This window comes from Hippopotamus amphibius, chromosome 11 (assembly GCF_030028045.1).
Source record: "Hippopotamus amphibius kiboko isolate mHipAmp2 chromosome 11, mHipAmp2.hap2, whole genome shotgun sequence".
NCBI lineage: Eukaryota > Metazoa > Chordata > Mammalia > Artiodactyla > Hippopotamidae > Hippopotamus > Hippopotamus amphibius.
This window is the reverse complement of record NC_080196.1, coordinates 95,857,841-95,879,654: the sequence shown is the minus strand read 5'-3', so window position 1 is coordinate 95,879,654 and position 21,814 is coordinate 95,857,841. Positions and strand designations below refer to the sequence as shown.

Here is a 21,814-nt window from a genome sequence, read left to right as displayed (position 1 = left end):
TTATCAATACGTAATGTGAAAACTCACCATCAGAAAAAGTTAAAAATCTGTTCAACATTTATTGTCTAAAAAAAGTGATCACATCTTGTCTAACCACAATTCCTTTGCCAAAGACTAACTAGGGGCCAAGGACAAAATTGCTGTTTAAGAGTTTCTTACTTTTATTTCCTACACATCCAGAAACCTGGGAATCACGGATACCCTTCCCTAGGGTACTACTTGGTACAATTCTACTTGCAGGAATTTGGGTAGATGGTTATAAAAAGGGCTTTAAAAAGTATGTGATATTACAAGGGACTCTAAAAATAATAAATAAAACAAAAACCTACATGTTCTGCCATCCAATAGAATCAACGTTTTTGAAACACCAGTTGTACGCTAGGTGCTGGGGATACGAGGAATTTGCCTCTCCCACTGCTCCACCAGAAGAGTTCTTGCTTTGCCAGCCAACAGGGAACAGCACGTCTTAAGTGAGCTGCATTATTGTTATGGCTGCTCTAACAGAGGGTGACACAGGGCCCAGTGTCAGGGACCCTTAGGTCCCTGAGGGACAACCATTACCCTAGGTCAGTGCTTCCACTAGACCTTTTTGCCATGGTGAGAAAGTTCTATGTTGGTTGATGTCCAGTATGGTAGCCATGGCCACGCTTGGCTGCTGAGCACTTAAAATGTGGCTAGTGGTTCTTAAGCTTAATTCAAATAACTACTTACGACTAATGGCTACCATATTGGACAGCACCATTCTAGACACACTAAAAATAACTCTAAGCACTTACAACAAGATATAAATATTAATACCATTTATTGAGATCCTACAAAAGATAAGGAATTATGCTCGACATATTTTATCTCTAATCCTCACAACAGAATAGCCCCATTTAACAAATGAGGAAACTGAGACTCTGAGAAAGTCCTTTGGTATGTCCTCAGTTCAACTACTTGTGGGAGCTGGAATTGGAACCTAATTGGTCTGGTTCCAGAGTAATTTCTACTACCCCGCCAATAAAGTACCAGAGTTCCAGTGACTCTACTGTCCGGAGACCTTCTCTTCGAAGTACATCTTCCCCTTGCTTTATGGATTAGCTAGTAATATACCTTTAACTTGGTCACATAGAACAATTTACAGTGTCCATTTTAACTCTTTTGCATGTGGAGGTATCACTGCCCTAGAGCCATTCTTTTCTCTTCCTGTGACACATGTCCTTCAAACACTGTTATAAGAGTTGAGGTCCAATCCAGTTAGTTGCCTGAGTAGTGAACTGATCTCCTGCAAGTACTTTTCCCCATTAGATGCTGGGAAGCATCAGTGCATATGCCTAGGCCTGTGAACATCAGTGGCACACCATGAACTCCTGGCATTTGAGTGTCTGTCACAGTGCAGAATATTTGTGATTTCTCCCAAGGTCTGAGCTGCGACGTCAGCCTCGCCAACACTTGGGCATCTGAGGCATAATTGTGGGCTGCTATTTTCTGCTCATCATGGAGCGCACAGTAACTCTTTAAGGATCTGAAAGTCTCAATTACACTGTTTCAGTTATTCTCAACTAGTTCTCTTTGGAAATTTTTCAGATGGTACTTGTAGATCACCAATAGGTAATAATGTTAAGGAATGTTAAAGGTCTGCTGTACAACCCAGTGGCTAACCCCCCTCAGTTACACACTTCATGATACCTAATCTATAACCACTTCTTTTTACCTCCTCCAGAGTTTAGCTTCCCACTTCCAGAAGAAAGTAACTAACATATGTTGGTTTCACTGTCAACATGCCTTATCACATTTTATTTTCTTAAAAGGTCCTTATGAGACCCCATAAGAGTATTTCTATAAACCATGGCCAAAGTATATAGCCTTATGTTTATAGATTAAAATATCTTTTCTTTTTTGCCTCCTAAGATCAAAAATTGGTTTTTTAATGGAAAGAACATAGACCCTGATGACTAGTTCGAATCTTTCCTTTACCACTTGGGAATTTTTTTAACATGGAAAAGTGGCTTAACTTTCCCGAGTCATATTTGTCCTGATAATTAAAAAAAAAAAAAATAGCAGCACAACATTAACACTATTATCTGATTTTTTCCTGCACACTCAGTAGATGCCAGCTATTATTCTAGTTACTTTTACACATATTATGCCACTTAATTCTCCCAAGAACTTGGCCTAGCAGGCACTGTCATTCCCTGTTTCCAGGTAGGAATCTGAAGACCAGTGAGGATAAAGTAACAGGTGCAAGGGTGCCTAGCTCATAAATGTTGGAACTGGCAGTTAGACCCGGGCCTGTCTGGGCCAGTACATCTGACCTCTTTACCATACTTCAGCCGTATGAAATAGGAACGAATACTATTCATAATGTCCATCTTGTGTGATTATTATGAAGATTTGAAATAAAGTACATGGAGCTCCCGGCTATTCCACAAGATGCCCCGAACAAATGGTAATCATTGTTATTTTTAAAAACCTCCATAAGTGAAACTGCCATGCCAGGACAGGTAAAAATGAACACCTTAAAGGGAAAAGGTGGAACATGCGTTCTGCTCCCTTCATTTGGTTTGCTGGTTTGTGTGCTTGCCTGGTCTTCTTCTTTTCTAGTAGGAGAAAGTTCTATTTAAGAGAATGTATCATAGTGTTGTTTCTTTGATGACTGCACAAAGGATAATCAGAACATTGGTTGGAACAGCTAATGTACCACAGTAATATGTCTCAAATTACAACAAAAATTAAATCCGTAAAATGAGAACTTTTAGAATTTTTATGTGTTCATGGTTTAGTGTTATCTAGAGAACTTTGTTAAGCTCAAAATTTCTGTATTTGTGATTTTTTTAACTTTTTATTTTATATTGGAGTATAGCTGATTAACAATGTTGTGGTAGTTTCAGGTGCACAGCAAAGGAACTCAGCCATACATATAGATGTGTCAGTTCTCCGCCAAACTCCCTTCCCATCCAGGCTGCCACTTAACATTGAGCAGGGTTCCCTGTGCTATACAATAGGACCTTGTTGGTTATCCATTGTAAATATAGCAGCATGTACACATTGATCCCAAATACCGTCTGTGATTTTGTTTTAAATTCAGGATTATAAGAGAAACGGTAATGGTGCTAACTTTGAATATTAACTATACTTGGCTATTAGTTTTCCATGAAGCTTTTATTCAACAAATAGTTCACTCAAAAAGCTGTAACTTATGAGCTTGAGCCAAGTTTCCCCATTCCCAATTTTGCAACAAAAATTTCACACTTCTTTAGTTACTCTTGTGGGAGGAACTGGAATGCCAAAAGTCACCTTGATCTAAGATACCTTATCAGAAGAAAACTAAGTGTAGATTTTTGTTTCCCTTTAGACTTTCCTCCTGTTTCCTTGGCAGAGTCACTTCAATACACTGTAATACAAACTAAAGTTTGGGATTTGTTCTTCATTTTCCATTGGACTGATTTTCTTGTGTTAGTCATTTGAAGGTATCTGGGGTGTTTGTTACTGTTCTGTTAAATAAAAAGCTGTTTTCTTTAACAAATGTGTAAGTCATCTTTCTATTTACCTAGAAGAGTAATAACTAAAATTAAGTAGATGTGAGCTTTCCTTCTTGAATTTAGTTTCCCTGTTAAATGCCTTCTTGCAGCCCGTACTTCAGGTCCTTTGAGAGATTGGGAAAATAGTTGACTGAAATAAAATAGTGAAGCAGCTTAACTAGTCATCCAGCTTACTAAAAATTAAAGCATTAAGGACAAACTGAAGTGATCACTCTGTTTTCATAAATATCATCTTATACTTCCACCAAGTCTTTTAAAGAAAGTAACCATTAAATAGTAGAAAATAAAGAGTAATTGATAGTTGCCTATCTTCAACAGTTGCTTTGACCATTCCACTATTGAATTTTCTTATAATTAAAATGTGGAGGGGGGTTAAGCTAAATCTTTGATTCCTTCTACTTTTAAAAAGTAAAATAGTTCTGTGTGATGTGTATTTATATAAACAAATATATAGAGCACTTACCTTAAAAATAACTTTTGAATGAGAAGGATGAAGTATGTGAATTGAGGGAATAACATTGTACTTGATCAGTTGTAATATAAAGAAAATTTTATAAAATATACAGAAATTGCCTCTCAAAAAACTATCAAAAGTGTTTGATTTCTTGTTAACAAAGACTTTCATTTTATCTAAAGAATTTTAATTTGGCTACAACACCAGAAAAATAGAAATTGGTGGTATAATATATCCTAAAAACTTTTTTAACCCCATAGGTATCCTTTTTCATGCAGGCGGTATTTCTGAATTTGGGATAAGTAATCTCAGATCTTTGTGCTTGATCATAATTCATTGTCAAAGTAGCCTCTTTATATGAGCAAAATGACCGAAGATTTGTCTTTACCTCCCAAAAGAGATATCAAATAATTCTACCCAAATCGGGAAAAAAGATGAATCTTGTTAGGTGCCATCAAATGGTGTTTGTGTAATAATTATACTACATGTTTAAGGATAATGTAGTAGAATATGTAATTAAAGTTATATTTCATCCTAAAAGAATTTATTTTGATTGTTTTAAAATATAAGGTGATTTAATAATATGGGAGAGTTTATTTTCAGTTTTATAGTAAGTATATTGATTTCTGAAATTTGGGAGTAATGTATAGTATACTTAGCTTGGGTTAATACTGATTGACCAGGGACCTGTCAGACTAATAGTCTGTGGATACGTTATAGTAGTTTGTGCTTGTTCTGTCATTAGAATGAGATGATCTAATTTTCAATTTCCCCTTGCCCTAGAAGGTCGTTTTATTTATTTTTTCCATCTTTTTAGCCTAATCTCAAGACCTCTAAATACATTTAGTACTATTTTCCAAACTGTTGGTCAGTTGTATAATTCTCAAGAAAATACTGGGTTTTGCTTGATAAACTTAAGATATTGATTTGCTTTGGGATTCCTGGCTTATGTTTCATTCTTTGTCCCTTAAAGATACTTGAAAAATTTTCCCCTTATGGTAAGCCCTGTAGAAATAGAAGCAAGTAACTGTTTATACATTTAAAATATGACTAAAATTTAAAAATCAAATGCCTGGAAAAACATAGGGCTTAGATTCTTCCATGACTTAGGAAGATTCCTTGTTTTTTAAAGTGTGCAAGGGTTTTTTTGGTTTATTTTTGTTTCGTTCAGTCTCCAGGATTTCCAAATTTCAAGGGCACTGTGGGGCATACGTAGCATTTATTTGATGTATGTATGTGTATGCATATTTTCCCGCATCTGTCTCTGTGGCCCTATCCTTTGTGAAATCCTAAACCTTGTATTAATGCTTAGTTTGTGATTCGTGGTGTTCTGAGAGCAATTATATAATTTTTTTAGGGTGTTTATTCCATGTGCTCTGTGAAAAAGAAAAAATGGGAGTTGTTTTTTGGTAACCCTGCAGTTGCCTTTTTATTGGTGAATTTCTCTTTCTTTTACTGTGACCTGTGAATATCACTGCAGGCTCACTGCCAATTTTGTGAGCCGCTGCCTGCTTCAAAATGGAGGCAGGAAGGTATCCATTTTCATCAAGAGGATGACAGTGTTTCAGTCTCTCCGACCATCTGGAGAGAGGAACTTTTGGAGCAAAAGAAAATGGGGATTTAAAAAAAAAATTATATTTAGCAGAAAAGGCAAGGGGGGAAACCAATTAAACTATATCTTATGAATTTATGCTTTTCTACTGTGCTGTCTTCTTTAAAGCAAACATAAACAAGAAAATACACAAGCTATTTTTGTAAAAAAACTGATTCCCCAAGTCTCCTGAGTATTAGTAAACAAATGTAAGTAAATTAGGATTTTGGCAGTTTTTAAGTTTATTGAACATACAAAGATAAAAACTGTTAATGAGGGATTTCCTCCCCCTTCCTGTGTACACACTGATTGTTGGTGGTTGTGTAGATCTGGGCTTTTAATGGCCTTTTTCATGCATCTCTACAACACTATGGGAATTTGATATTCCAGGATTTATTTGTCACTTTCTGTGGTGTGGAGAATGCATTCATTTTATCTTTTTTTTTTTTTTTTTTGTCTCTCTGTCTCTCTTTCAATTTTAATTGAAAGGTAAACTAAGCAGGAGAAGCTTGAGGCAGGTCTTTCTTTTTTTACCTTTTACATGCTCATGGGCATTTATATTAAAACAAAGAAAGGAAGGAAGGAAGAAAAAGAGAGAAAGAAAAGAAAAAAAAAGAATACTCAGACTCCGAGGACAACTCTGTGGGTGTTATGTAATATATTTACAACCAGACGTAGTTTCTTGCCCATAATTGGAAAATATCACACCTGGTCTTGCATTCACACAAATCTACTTGGCTTTGTCTTTGTTTTTCTGTATTCGGAAAGGGACAGTGTTTCTAGGGTTTGATCAGATTTAGGATGGATGTGGTAGAAATTTCGTCTTTTGTACCTGCTTCTTCTAAAGCCGTGGGCCTTGAGATGCTTTGGTCCGGGCAACAAGCAAAACTAAATGGGCTCTTGTTCCCCAGGTTTATGCTCCATCAGCCAGCACTGCCGACTACAATAGGGACTCGCCAGGCTACCCTTCCTCGAAACCAGCAGCCAGCACTTTCCCTAGCTCCTTCTTCATGCAAGGTAAGACCCGCTCCTCCAAGGGGAAATCCACAGGTCTTTTCATGTCATGTATGGGACAAAAGAGTGCTGATATGATACACAAGAAATGGAGTAGGAGGCAAGTATAGAACATTGAAGGTCACGCTCTTTTTTAGGAATTGAATTCATTAAAAATAAATTAAAACTTTACTAAGACTTATTTTTTTCAATGGAAGCCTCTTGAGTGATCATGAGTTAAGATTAGACTGGTTTGCTTACTTAGAACGGATGCTTCTTGGGGGATAGTCTTCCATGACTGATCATTTCCTCATCTTCACTTCCCGAGAAGAGCATGTATGTATGTTTAGAAGTGCTTTGGTTCAGTGTGTATTTTGAGCATCCTGGATTTAGCCACCTGGGAACAAATTACCCTTATATATACCTTTATATAAAAATGTTGATGACCACTTAGAATCACTTTTTGGCCTTTTGGTTTAGATCAGGTGTAGTATCTGTTCTTAGGAAAAACATTGGCCACTTATTAATTTGTAGGTAAGAACAAGTGTCCCACTGAAGATGAATTGACCTCTCTAAAGTCAGGATTATTATCTCCCTACACAGCAAAAGCTCTATTCCAACATACTGATGGATTGGGTGTCCAAGATCCAGCCTTTTTCCCAGACAAACATTTAAAATTACAGCTTCGTGGTAGATAAAGTGTATTTAATCAGTTTAGTTGTCCAGTGTATTTAATTCATTGCACATGGATGTGTGTTCCCTGAGTCTCATCCCTGGTAGTACAGCTCTTTCTGCTGCTTAGAAAAGACCGAGATGGTTGAAATGACAGCAGCTGCTTGTGAGACGAGACAGTCCAGGGGATCAGCTAAGGCTCCATCCCTGGTACCCCCGGGACACATTGTCAAAATGTGATGATCTTGTTACCAATTTAATACTTTGAAATTGAAACATGGGATTCACCAAGAACTTTAAACTCTTTTTGCATTGGCAAAGTACCATGGGATTTTCTTCCACATGCTTCTCGAAGAAGGACCATGTCACAGGAAGGGGAGCCACTTGGGGCAACACGTCCCAGGGAGCTCGGCATCTCCCTTAGATTACAGTGGACGCACTCAAAATCATTCTGTTTCGAAGGGATTTGTTTCCTTTCCCTTCAGAGTATTATTAGCTCTTGTAGATTGTTAGTTCATGTGTGAAATTCCATGGAAAATCTATAAAATTGAATTGAATGGGTCCCTTGGGAATAGAGAGGATTGGTTCCACATGTAATGGAGCTCCTGTTGACCAGGGTCTTTTATCTTTGTGACCTGTCTTCGATGTCCCTGTCTCTCAAAGGGAACAGCAGGTATGTCACTTGGGTGTGTGTTCTGTGCTGTGACAAAAAGTGTATAGTGTATCCCCTTCAGCTATAAATAGCAGCCACTTCGGCACCAGCGCCTCTCTTTTGTGACCAGTCAGAGAAAGTATGCTACCACTTCTGGGGCTTATAGAGATTGTCAACCCAAGGACACATCACTCAAAGCTGAATTTCATTGAGAAAACTGACAGAAGGATAGATTTCTTCTCTCTGCCTTCAGGAAGATCACTTGCTTAAACTGTGCACACTGCAAGGAAAGATCAGGTAGATTAAAACAACAGGCTCTTCGCCGTAACAGACCACGCAAAATATGGGGAACAAATTTGCTTTTCTGCATGTGAATACCCAAAGAAGCAAAAAAAAATTTTTTTGAGTTGACATTTATGATGAGCACAATTAATTTGCACACATCTAATTCTATTCTTTCAAAACCACATTATGCCAAGATCATGGGATGTGATAAATATTAATTTACTGTGAAAAGCATAATTTATGTAAAATGCGTATTTTTGTAAGTCTGCATTGAGGAGAGTCTGTGCTAACAAATCCTAAATGTATTTCCATATAGTACATCATGTCAAAATGTTTCAGGAGACTCTTGTTCAATGATAGATATTCTCAATTTATTTGCCATGCATGTCATCTCTTTGAAATGCTAGTGGTCTTAAACTTCATGTTTGAATTTAAGATGACATCTAAACTCCACAATCTCAGAGCTAAATCTGAAGTACATGAATAATAACTTTTTTAAAAGTCCTATGCAGGACAGGGAGGGAGTCACGGAGGAAGGGGATATGGGGATATATGTATAAATACAGCTGATTCACTTTGGTGTACCTCAAAAGCTGGTACAAGAGTGTAAAGCAATTATATTCCAATAAAGAGCTTTAAAAAAGAAAAGTCCTATGTTTCTACATTGTGATCACAGAAACAGTACGTCGTGATCCCACTTCACATCAGCTTCCTTCAGTGAGGGTCCACGGTGCCCTGAGAACTCAGGGCTGGAAGAAAGTGCAGTTTAGATGAAAGAGATTCAGAGACTGTCAGCATATTTTAAATTCACTATTGTGTGACCTCTTATTTTTAACTTTAGCTTCCATCTTCTAGTTGAAACTCTTCAGTTGTCAAAATCACAGACATGATTTTGCTTTCATAGTTCTTAAGACATCTATGGATGATTCCTCCTTGGCCTGAAATCATTCCAGTTTTCTGAATTCTAACTTCTGGGTTGAAAAACTCAGTGGAAGAAAAAGGCTTTACAAAATGCAGTGTCAGATTTAGCTTGCCTACTGCCTACACTTTCCAAAGGCCTTTATTAAATAACATGTAAGCTTCCCCTGGTAGCACAGTGGTTAAGAATCCACCTGCCGATGCAGGGGACAGGGTTTGAGCCCTGGTCTGAGAAGATCTCACATGCTGTGGAGAAACCAAGCCCGTGTGCCACAACTACTGAGCCTGCGCTCTAGACCCCGTGAGCCACAACTACTGAAGCCCGCATGCCTAGAGCCCATGCTCCACAGCAAGAGAAGCCACTGCAATAAGAAGCCTGTGCACTGCAACGAAGAGTAGCCCCCGCTCACTGAAACTAGAGAAAGCCCACATACAGCAACGAAGACCCAACACAGCCAATAAATAAAAATAAATAAATAAATTTATTTTAAAAAATAAATAACGTGTAAGGTGAAAATAATCTTATTTTCAAGGAAGCAGTGCCTGCCATACAGTTAACCCCTAGCTGATGGCCTTGTATGTATCTGCATTTAATAACTTTTGTTAAACTATTCAAAGAAAGAAAAATTGAATTGAGCAGTAGCATAGATCCTCTACTCCCTTATTTTGAGAAACCCAGACCAAGCAATAGCAATCTTAGAAGTAACTTCGAGGCCAGTAGCCCCAGAGAGTTAAAAAAAAAATCTGTAGGAATATTTTTATATGCTGTTAATAAAAGATTAACGGTATTAAGAGATACTTCATATAATTTCCATGTAATTTTAAATCCCTTTTTAACTCACAGTTTTATAAAATCCAGAGGCTTTCAAAATTGTCTGTAATGTAATAGCTACCTTATGATACGTGTGTACCCTTTCAGTTGCTACTGAAGGCTTAAGATAACTATATATCTATATAGCAAAATATAAACATTTAAAAAGAAGCCAAAAACTCAGAACTATATACTTGAGACTCCTCTTCCCTACATACCATAGTGTAATTCCAACTTTAATTCCACCTACTCTGTATGTCACAAAAATGAAATCTAATCGTTGAAGTCAGGGATATTCTTTTTCATTTTTACTTATTTCTTTATATGCTCTCAAAACTTGTAAACTTGCCAACCCCGTAATATCTCAAGTGTTTTATTTTCACCCCAAAATTTAGGAACAGTTTAGTTTTTAGTTGGTTTTCATAGGAAAAAAAAAAGCCTGTAGACTTCTAAGACATGTTTTCTTTAGCATTAGCTACCTTGCTATCTTGACATAGTTCTATGTAGAAATGTATTCTGTTCTTTTACAGTTGAATTTTTACTAAGAACCCTTTAACGCTGTTAAATATTGATATTTGTGTGGCAGTATACAGCCACTTGGGAAAAAATGAGACTGTCTTCTGATGCAATCCGCTCACCAACAGAAAGATGAATATACAACAAGGAGTCATTTTCCAGGATGTGAAAAAACCCCACTCTATAAGGCAAGGCTGAATGCCTCCGAAAAGCCATGGTTTTCTTTGTCCTTTACAGATGGCCATCACAGCAGTGACCCTTGGAGCTCCTCCAGTGGGATGAATCAGCCTGGCTATGGAGGAATGTTGGGCAATTCTTCTCATATTCCACAGTCTAGCAGCTACTGCAGCCTGCATCCACACGAACGTTTGGTAAGGCAGACTCACTTGGTCATGGGAACAACACATCTAGTTTATGAAGTCTCGTCCTGTGTTTGCATGCATGTACACATGGACTCTGTCAATGAAAGTAAAAATGATACACACCCTTTATTCTTACAGTTGTATTGTTTCTGTAATCAAAGACATAAACTCAATCAGATCACCTTTGTAAGCCAGATTCTCTGTCACTGTTCTTCTGTTTATAGTGTTTTGTTCTGTGCTTTCTTTATCACAGTGTCAGTTTCCTTTGGTACGTAAATACATGCTATATTTGAGTTGCAGAATTTTAGTTGTGGCAGTTCCTTGGGAGTTTTTTTGGTTTGTTTTGTTTGTTTATTTTTGCTGTCTGTAGTATTGAAGGATATATTGCAGGGGGCAGAGTGACAGCCAGTAGACTTTGAAAGTAGGTGATAACGCATCTTCCATTTCCATTTCCCCTTGACTGGCTTCTGTAGCTGGTGACAGCTTTGAACTGTTGTAACCCACCTGAAGGAAAGCATTCATGTTTCCTGTACACTCCCATCAGTGACAGCAACCATGGGGTTTCTATTTAGATGAGATTCCCAATTTTCAGTATTTTAGCTTTACTTCCACACCGTGCAGTATCCCACTGATAGTCAGTCTTTAGCCTCACTCCAGTTGAAAGATGCTGGGCTAGGAAGTGTTCTCTTTCTTTTATTATTAAAGTTTTCATTCTGCCCATCACCCTACACTCATCCATCCTAGTATGTCTCTTTATTCTGGAGGAAGCAACGCATCAGATGTCTTTTCTAGCCTCAAAAACCACCACAGCCCAGAATTGTGAGTCTATCACTAAATGGAGGAAAGAGTACTTCTAGACCATGAGTTAGGTTTGGGATGCAGATAATATAGGACCAAGTCTCTTGTGCCGTAAAATATCTTTAAAACTGTGTGAACCTCTAATCTTCGAAATGCAAAAGAGTATGAAAAATTCAGTTAGTGGTACTTGTCTTACTACTCTTCATCTTGGCGATATGCTCCTTTCTCTTCTCCTAATACTCAGATTTATTTTTCTTTCTCTGTTCTAATATAGGAAATAGTACTTTCTGGATTTCTGTGGTCACTCTTCTCTTTTGCTCAGTCTCCAGAGATTTAGAAAAGGTGACTTATATCCTATTCTGATGACCGAAAATATCCCAGCGGTTAAGATTTCCCATATCTTTTGAAAATATCTGTTTAGTTAGTTCTAGTGACAGAAGTGGGAGGTCAGTTAGCTTAGCCTCAAATGAGAGACAAATGATGGAGATGGAATTGGCCCTTTTCTGTCATCTCTCAAGTTTGAATGTGGAAATCACAAACTATCTTAAATTTCAGCACATTTTCAATAAATAGCAGATCATTTACTTTCAAATGTCTTCTTCTCCCACCTCCTACTTAGAGTCATTAGCATGAAAGCTTAAAGAAATAGCACCTGTTATACTAGAATTTCTTCTTGGCCAACACTTTTATTTTGCCATCATCATTTTGTACTTCTCTAAAGAACTCATGATCAAAACTGTATGTGTCCTAGGAGCAAGGAAACCTTTTGATTACAAATAAAAGATTTTGACACTGTACTAATATGTTGGAATTTCCATTTGACATTTATTTTTCTTCGCTCCAATACTTCTTTCTTTCTTTCCCTATCATGCTCTAGAACTTTGACGTAGTTGGTTAGATTTTTATCCCAATCAAGTTCACTTCATGGAAGAAGCATGTTGAAAATGCGCTCAAATGCACAGAAAATGTAATTTTAAAAAGGAAACCAACTATACCCTTTTAGAAAAAGTTTGCTGAACCAAAACAATATTATCAACCAGGAGGAGAGATCATTTTGAAGGAGTAACCCAATAGGTTGTATCAGGTGCTATATTTATAATGTCATTTATCCATCTCAAAACAGTTTTCATTCTTAACTTGATCAGTTAGCAGATCTTAGAGATGAGGGGTTTTGTTTTCATAAGGGCAAATGATTTATGTCTCTGGTAATGTATCCTGATGAATTTTCTCACTGATAGGGAAACTACTGAATTATTATATCTAGTAATCATTGTGATTTCAGTATTTAACTATTTGCAAATCTCTTGCTGAAGTGATTTTTAAAAATCTGATACTGATGGAGAATCATTTGAGTATACAGTAGGCAGTTAGTTACCTTTCACTTCAAAGCAATGGTAGTTTCTTAAAATTTTCGTCTGTAGCTTTTGCCCAGTTCTGTACTGAACAAAGGAATAGTTTGAGAAAAAGAAGAAAGCATTCCTTGGATTACTTTCTCCTTGGATTACTTTGGATGTAATTTGGTCAAATTAGTATGTCTCTGAAGGTAAAACATTTTAGGACCATTATTGCCTTTATCACTTTGTTCCATGTTATAATAGAGTATGTAATTACAAAGCTTAAAATCTACATATATCAGTAGCAACTGTCAAGTCACCCATTTTGATGCTTTAAATCCCCTTTACAGTTTCAGCCTCTACAACAAACCCACAGGGAAACAACTATTATGTCACAGATACACACGCAAAATCACTCAGAAGAATGGAGTTAGTGGTTAAGCTTAGGAATGGATTGTTGTAGAAGATTTAAGTTTGGAATGACTTGGCAGAGTTCTTTTTAAAAATAGGATAGAGTCCCTGCAGTCTGGCATGGGTTAGGAATGGTCTTTGTACCACCCACACAGAGTGAACTAGTCCTGGGAGTCTGGAATTTTAATATAAAGGAAGTTCTGTTGTCTTTTATTATTTGTAACATAAACCCTTTGCTCCAGTGATTCTCACTGGGGGTGATTTGCCCCACAGGGAACTTTTGGCAACATCTGGAGACATTTTGGGACATTACACCTCGGGGTGATGGTGCATATAGGTGCTACTGGAATCTAGGGTACAGAGGCCAAGGATTTGGGAAACATACTACGTGTGTAGGAGGAACCCCCCCCACTCCCACACCCAACCCCTTCCAAGCAAATAATGATCTGGCACAAAAGACCAACAGTGCCAAGGTTGTGAAACCCTGCCCTAGTCCAGAGTTTGACTCTATGCTTAGTATGTGCCAACAGTTATTATATTTTCTACTTTTTGCATTATCAACCCATAAGTTGATAAAAACATCACTTATGGAAACATTTGCAACACTTACTCTCTCAAGAGACTCCAAATACACTATAATTGGGTATCATAAGTAAAAATAAATAAACAAATAGTGGGCCTGTAAAACCATACACTTTATCCTACTTCCCCTTTCCTTTGCTTTTGTGGCAGACAGTACTAATAGCCAGAGTAAGAAAGACTAAGAGGACCTCTTATAGCTGATACCTAAATATGCTAAAAGAGACATTATTCACATATTGCTAATGTTCTCTGTGGTGTGTTTATTACATCTTTGAGTGACAGTAGTTGTCAAGATCCTTTTCCTTGTAAAATAATCTAGTTATAAATCTCATTAATTTTTTTCAGCATCTAATTTTCTGTGAGTCTCTAAAAATAACTGATTTACATGGATTGCATTGGTTTCCCCATTAAAATCTGTGGGGAAGAACTTTTTATTCTCTGAACTCAGTAGTAACCCTTTGTCAAATCCTGAATGACTGCCCATTTTACACTAAGTTGAAAGGGTCTCAAAATTCTCACTGATGCAGTAACCTTTTTCCTGTCTCATCCTGTCATTATTATAGTTATTTGACTATTTTTCAAAATGCTTTTCCTTTGTTTTGATTTTTGCAAGCTTGGGACTGATTTATAAGGCTTCTCTGTTCTTCAGAAACTCAGCATGGAATAGGACAGACAGGGTAGAAATGAAATCAAGCCATCTTTTTTACTTTTCTTTTTCCATAGTCTGTCTTTTTTCCACATTGTTATAGTCTTTAGTTCTCCAGCAGAAATGGCTCTTCTCAGTTTGGTCTTCCGTGGCTTATCCAGTTTTTTAGGTGAGTTGTACTCTGGAATGGGCCCACTCTATCATTCTTTGGAGAAAATTTCGTGGACTACTTGGGGTATTCTGTAAGCGCCAAGTAGAAATGAGTTTAACAGGTGGCCTAAGGAATTACTGGTCAGGCAAAGAGGCCCATGAAGTTTAAAAGTTTGGAAGGCATTCTTGGGAACTTGGAATGGTTTAAGGTCTCATCCCAGCTTTCTCACTGAAGTTGACCTTTCCATTGGACTATTTGGGGTGTGCAGAGATAATGTTTTCAAAGGCATCCGCCATGTCATTGGCAAACCTGACTCCAAGATGTAGACTCATTTTCTAGACTGTTTAGTTGTCTCTGAAATAAGTAGCGTTTCAGTCCACTGTCTATTAAACACTAACTGGTCACCAGTTGTTTGAGTTGTTTATAGGATGAGTGAGTTCAGCACTCAGCCACAAGTTGTGGGATGTGGAGCTATCAGCTCTATTGCCTCCCCTTGAAGAGTTTACAGTTTAGTGAAGATGCTCTTGAAAGAGAAAGCATGGAAAAGCAGCGTTTAATTAAGTGTTGAATAGCACAGTGCAGAATGTAAATGCATTAGGGATTCAGAGAGAAGAAATTATGAAAGAGTTGGAAGTAGTAAGGGGCCCTCCAAGAAGAGGTAGAACCTAAGATGGGCCTCACAAAATAAATAAGGGATCCCAAGACGCAGGGGGTCCACGCCTCGTGAATGGATGTCTGAGCTTTAAGCACCCTTGACTTTCAGCATCATATTCAATCTCTGATTTCAACAGAATCTCCAATAATAATATTATAAAGATCAGTAGCCAATTAATATATTACATATAGAAGAAAAGTATATTTTAACTTAAATCTTTCCTTCACATGTCTGTAATACGTTCAGATGCCTATGAGAATAACTTTATAATAGACATTTTTATCTTGGAAAAGAAAATAGCTCCATGTTGTAAATCACCATGCTTTTGTAAATAACCATGTTCTGTTACTGATCTGCTCATTGTGTAGCAGGTGGATAGGTAGCAACTGATTTGCCACCTTACAGGCACTATGAAATGCCCCAAGAGAAGCAGCTTATTTGGACAACTAGTACGATAGTCAAACCCAAAGCTAAGCCTTAAAGTAAATGATTCTGTAAAAGATGATGTTCTTTTTTCATAGTCAACTCTATGCTGGATTGCTAAGGGAGAGGACCTCTGAAGAAAGAAATAAAATAAGTCATCTTCAGTTCGTTTGTTCAGGTGTCGTTCAACATGGTCATTGAAGTAAGGCTTTACATATTGATGCTTTACAGAGAGATTTAATTGTTACTGATTTTTGAAGTTTTCATTTACCATTTTGTTCTTGCTAGAGTTCAGAAAGATGATCCAATTTGGCAGGAAGAAGATTTAAGACTGGTTATTCTTGGCCAGTTAGTGTTCAGAAGGTCAGGATGAAGTGTGATGTAAACCCTGTGGATCTTGGTGTTGTTTTATTCATTATATTATGGAATCTTTCTTACTCGATTAAGAAGCCGTACAGAAAAATGATAGTAGTGATGGTCCTTTATGTTGCTGAAGTCCCACACATGCTTTTAAGCAGTAATTTCTATATTTAGAGTTATGATCATTTCTCAAGGTCCAGTGTTGCCATTATATTCCCCTAGATTTGATGCAAACCCAAACCAACTATGTCTTTGTATTTTATTATTTGAAAAATGAAAGCTGTCAGATCTAAGCAAGATGTATTCTTCGATATTTTGAAATTCCGAGGGCTGTCTCCATTGCAAAATGAAGAGTTCTGAAAGCAGTATTGGAAAACTAACCCACTGAATATTTTGTGATTGAATATGGCCTCCTTTTTCTGCTTCTTGCCACAGAGCTATCCATCACACTCCTCAGCAGACATCAATTCCAGTCTTCCTCCGATGTCCACTTTCCACCGTAGTGGTACAAACCATTACAGCACCTCGTCCTGTACACCTCCTGCCAACGGGACAGACAGTATAATGGGTGAGTCTTGGAAATGCCAATTCTGTTGCTGACAGCCAGTGTCAGGGTTTAATAATCAAGGACTTTTCCCCTCCCGCAGCATTGAACAGTAATCAAGCAATGAATTTTTATAACATAACCAAATGAACAAACAAATGAACCAAACAGAAATTGTCATTGGCTTGACTGTAATTGCTTTTTTTTTTTTGCGCAAGAAACTGAGATTTGGGTACTTTCTCCATTGCGAGTGATTAGATTAAATAAAGATTTAAATAGACCAAAACTACCTTCCTTCTCACACTTTCAAACAGCTAACAAAGTGAACTTTGCTAAGATAAACTGCTGAAGATTAGTAAGATAGAAGGCTCTAAATAGGAGTTATTGATCACTTCTCAAGTTCCAGTCACTGTGCTAAGTTTTTAACTATAACACACCACTGTCTTCTGAGAACTAGTTCATGTGACATTTATAGATGGTTATTAATAACTAGATAGTTTCACCTTCTGGAGAATGTGGCATTGTTGAGTCCTCCAGAGGGGAAGAAGTATTTGCTGACCTATGGGAGAGGAGATGCCTGGGCATCAGGGGGCCAGAAGTTACTTGCTGCTTTTTCTCAGCAAATTTACTAATGAGTTAAGACCCAAGCAGATGCCTCTATCAAATGAACGGAGCCATCGTCGTCTAAGTTTTCATGATGTCCATCATGGTCCTCTCCCTAGGATGGATGGTTACCCCACCAACACTCTTCTCTTGAGGGAAGAGCTAGGCAGGGCATCCAGCTGCCCATGGAGGAAGAGTCTGGGTTGCGGGGGAGGTAGTCACCACCTTCTGATTCTGCCTTTGACAACTCTGTTATTCAGATGAGCAGCACAGTCTGACGTTCAGGGTCTTATTAAAACCTCAGACTTCCACTGGTCGCCACCTACTCTGGTTCTAGCTCAAACCCACACCTAGCTCGACCTTACGATCACTTCCAGTGAGTCCAACTAGTGATGAGAACACTAACTGTACGTTTTAGAGAGAGGAATGTGTGACAGAAGAATCCTGCTGTGTAGTCCCCTTAGCTCTTTGCAGTTTTTTTTTTTTTTTTTTTTTTTGTTTTCTTTAGATAGTCTCTGGAACTTTGGGAAGTGGTATGAATCACTTATGAGGGGGAGAGTTTTTGATGAACGAGAAGAGATGTGTTTTGAAATGTTGCAAATGTAATTCTGCCTAAATAATGCACTCACTGCTTACTCAGTAATATACTTCACACTTGAGATGAGCCATCTAGCAGCCCTTCCCTTCGCCGTCATGTCTCACTAAGAGGTGAATTGAGGAAAGAGTTTCCATTTTTGTAACTTTTCATAACAAAGCCTCTACCAGTGCGTTGCATCAGTTTGACCTTGGAGAGCTATGGACAGAGGTCGCGTGGGGAAGTTTTGTTAGCTATCAATGCAGTTTTGGCAGATCTGAAAAACAAGAAGAAAGAAGGAAGTGCAGAACTGAAAGAGTGAGAAAAGCATATTTCACTTCAATGTGGTTTGACAAATGGAAAGCCCCTTTCTGCAGTCATGAGGTCTAGTTATAAAGGAGGATGACCGGTCATTCATCCTCTTACAAGGCAGATTTCCTGTCTACTTGTGGTTTGAGTAATTTTCTTTTTTTAGGAAGGTACAAAGGTAGAGCAAAAGCTTGTGTTGAGGAAAGGAGACTTATGCACTGTTTGAAAAAAAGTTGTGTTGACTGATTTGCTGAACAGCCTTCCTGGGAGAGGTACCAGGACTTGGGAAGAAAGAGTTATTATGAGATGGTGTGATTATCCTCCCTGAGCTGTGGTCAGCAGAGCCACGAGTCTCGGTGGGAATGGAATTAGCTTTATTTAAGCTGGTTGGCTTATCACTGGCTTGTAGATGAGCAAGACTATCTACTCTCCTTCTTCATTTGGTCTGGGCAGGAAGAGCAATAGATAATAGGTGACTTCTACATACTAATGGGCTCAGCTACATACTAATGATGGACTTAACTTGTTATACAGACCGAAGGGCCCTGCTTGAGTGGAGGGAGGGTCTCGACAATAATAAAGGAGCTATAATTTTCAGAGGGAAAAGTGTGAGATTTTTTGAACCCAGAGAAAGATTTTTAGGAACAACTTCTATTGCATAAATTACTCCACCATCATGGGTGTACTTGTCAAAACCTACTAGCAGCATGTGAGAAAGCTTTATAATTGTTTCAGGACATAAGTAGACATGGTAATTCAGCTTTTTGGAAGAACAGATCTTTATTAATTTGCATACATACAGTAATCCATTACTTTAGGGTTACTTTAGGGGAGAGCATTCTAGAATGTTCATCCTTAAAATGATACTTTCTCCAATTCCTTAAGTTAAAATACAGAGGAGAATTTAAGTATGATAACAAACCTTAATATTGCACAGGGTCTGAGTCGCTCCTGTTTCTTTGCACTTTTTTTTTTCTTTGCACTTTAATTTTCCTAGGCTTTGGTTTGATTTTCAGAGTGTGGTAGAAGCCAGGGATGGCAGTATGTCTATGCAGCAAGAAGAGAAGATTTCTCTTCTGATGTTAGTGATACTTCCCTAACAAACAGTATGGATTAATAGGGTACATCTGTAGATTTTTGAAAATATTTGGCATATACTCATTCTGAAATGCAGGAAATAAAGAAATACTACATTGCCTGTATCTCAAAGAACAAACAGGGCTAATTAAATAATTGGTAAATAGGGAACACACAGCCTGACACATGTTTGAGATTACACACATGATTCTGGAGAAAACGACCGTAAGCAATACTAATGCCGTAAGAATGGGTTCAAGCACTAACACATGGACATCACATTTTTCAAGTTTTCTTGGTGAAAAGTTGCAAGACAATGCAGTCTTTTCATAAATGGCGCTGATGTCTTAGGAAGCGGCTTTTTCGGTGCAGAGGAAGATCAGTGCTCCATCTCTCAGTTTCATGTTACACCGTGTCTTCCTGGCAGTCAGGGATTGTCCTCAGCCGTTCGTAGGACAACAAAATGCATGTGGAGTGAGATGTAAACTCTAGAACCATCAGAGGGTAACCTCGCTGGAAACAGGCTCCCTTGCCTCTGGTTCTGTCCTCTGCATTTCAAAGGTGGAAGGTGCTCACTGAGGTTTGGGATGGCTTGTGTTTGACTTGGAGTGATGGCTGTTGTTTCTTGTTTTGTTTCCTTTTGCCCTTTAATGCCAGTATCGTTTTCTGAGAAATGCTTCAGAAGGATAAAACTGACTCATATTGTGTCAACAACAGGATTTTTTTAAGGAAACATTCATCTGTGGATTTTTGGAAGAATTGTACAGTAAAATATTTTACTTGTGGCGTGTAGTCCACAGATTTTCTGCAAAGCCTTGCTAGCAAACGCTGAAGATTACGTTAGGCATGTCTAACTTAGAAGGGTTTATTAAGCACTGTGAAATTATATGAACATAGTGCATGGGACACACTGTGAATTCTTAGCCGTTCAACTGATGGGACAGCAAGTTAAAGAAAGAAGCTAAGTCTCAGGGCTTCAAGAGTTACCACCATCAGAGCCTTTCAACTTGATTCCTAAAACTTTTTCAGTGTTATGCTGGGTGTCCTTTTTTGGTTAATGTTTATTGGAGTATAATTGCTTTATAGTATTGTGTTAGTTTCTGCTGTACAGCAAAGTGAATCAGCTGTAGGTATACATATATCCCCATATCCCCTCCCTCTTGAGCCTCCCTCCCAGCCTCCCTATCCCACCCCTTTAGGTCTTCACAAAGCATCAAGCTGATCTCCCTGTGCTTTGTAGTAGCTTCCCACTAGCCATCTATTTTACATTTGGTAGTATGTATATGTCATTGCTACTCTCTCACTACGTCCCAGCTTCCCCTCCTCCCCAGTGTCCTCAACTCCGTTCTCTACATCTGCATCTCTATTCCTGCCCTGCCACTAGGTTCATCAGTACCATTTTTCTAGATTCCATATATATTATGCTGGGTGTACTTTAGAATCTCTACAGTCTGATACCTCTGCATGTGAGCATGTGTACAGAGGAGGAAATGTAATTAGTTATTAGATACCAACTCTAGAGGAGAGAAACATCTAGAAGGTGGTAGCTGTATACATAATACACATAGATACATACTATTTCTGTATTTCCTTCCTACCTGCGATATCCAATAGCCCTTCCTGATCAAAGGGATCCAGAGACCCACCTACCAAAACACAATCCCCTGAGACTACGCAAGGACAAGAGTGCCCCAGTTCCCCACTGGGAGATACCATTTGTATACATTCCCAGAGTGTGACCCCTTGTGGTTTGGGGCCACACACCCTCTCTTCTTCTCAGAGGGAATTGGGCATACAGCTAGCATAATGGTTATAATAACTGTTATTGTTTTATTAGTCTTTAACCAGCCTGCTTTCTAATGCGTGATATTTGCCATGTTTTTAAACCTCAAACCAGTGTTGAAGGAGCAGACTACTAAGATTGATTGAATACAACATGTGCTAAAGATTACCCTGGAATATCTATCTGGTTCATGAATTAATCTGGCTTCCAACTTTCACTTCTAATGACATGTTTGTATGACATGATGCGTTTTAGTATGTGGCTTTTCTAGTAGAAACATTATGTCCGTTTCCCCCGAGGACTTGGTTTCACAGTAATTTTATTATGAGAGTAGTCACATAAGATTCACTTTGTCTTTTACAAGGATCTTGAGCCTTCACATACGGTTGGGTGATGAACAAGCACAGAGCCTAAAAGTAATAGGAATTTTATCCAGCGGTGTTGTGGCATCTTAGTTACAAAGACCACCAACGGAGAACAATAAACTAGTTTGATTTAAGTCTTTTCATCCATTTCCTGCACATGGTCAGGGGGCCCAGCTTCCCCCCTGAATTCCTAGGAATTCCTCCTGCTAAAAATGAGTGCATCGTAGCCTGTATGTGAGTTTTTGTTCTAAAACTGTAGGTCGTCAGAGGGCTGGACATGCTCCTTCTTTTGTTATCTTTGTGGAGATGCTCATGACATAGTTATGCTGCTTCTACTAGTTTAATTACATGAGGGTCACTTGGACACAGTTCAGAAAAACCTAAATTTTAAAACCGTTATCTTCTTTCAGGCAAAGACACT

The 21,814-nt window shown here is 38.1% G+C and overlaps 1 protein-coding gene across 18 annotated transcripts in view; it reads left to right on the top strand.

Moving 5' to 3' along the window:
- TCF4 (transcription factor 4) overlaps positions 1-21,814 on the top strand; it is a 354,349-nt gene that overhangs the window by 290,151 nt on the left and 42,384 nt on the right. For all 18 annotated transcript variants that reach the window (XM_057698758.1, XM_057698765.1, XM_057698762.1 and 15 more), the window contains 3 exons: positions 6,481-6,586; positions 10,654-10,787; positions 16,574-16,706. In XM_057698758.1, coding sequence (XP_057554741.1) covers positions 6,481-6,586; positions 10,654-10,787; positions 16,574-16,706 — 373 coding nt within the window. The remainder of the gene's footprint in view (positions 1-6,480; positions 6,587-10,653; positions 10,788-16,573; positions 16,707-21,814) is intronic.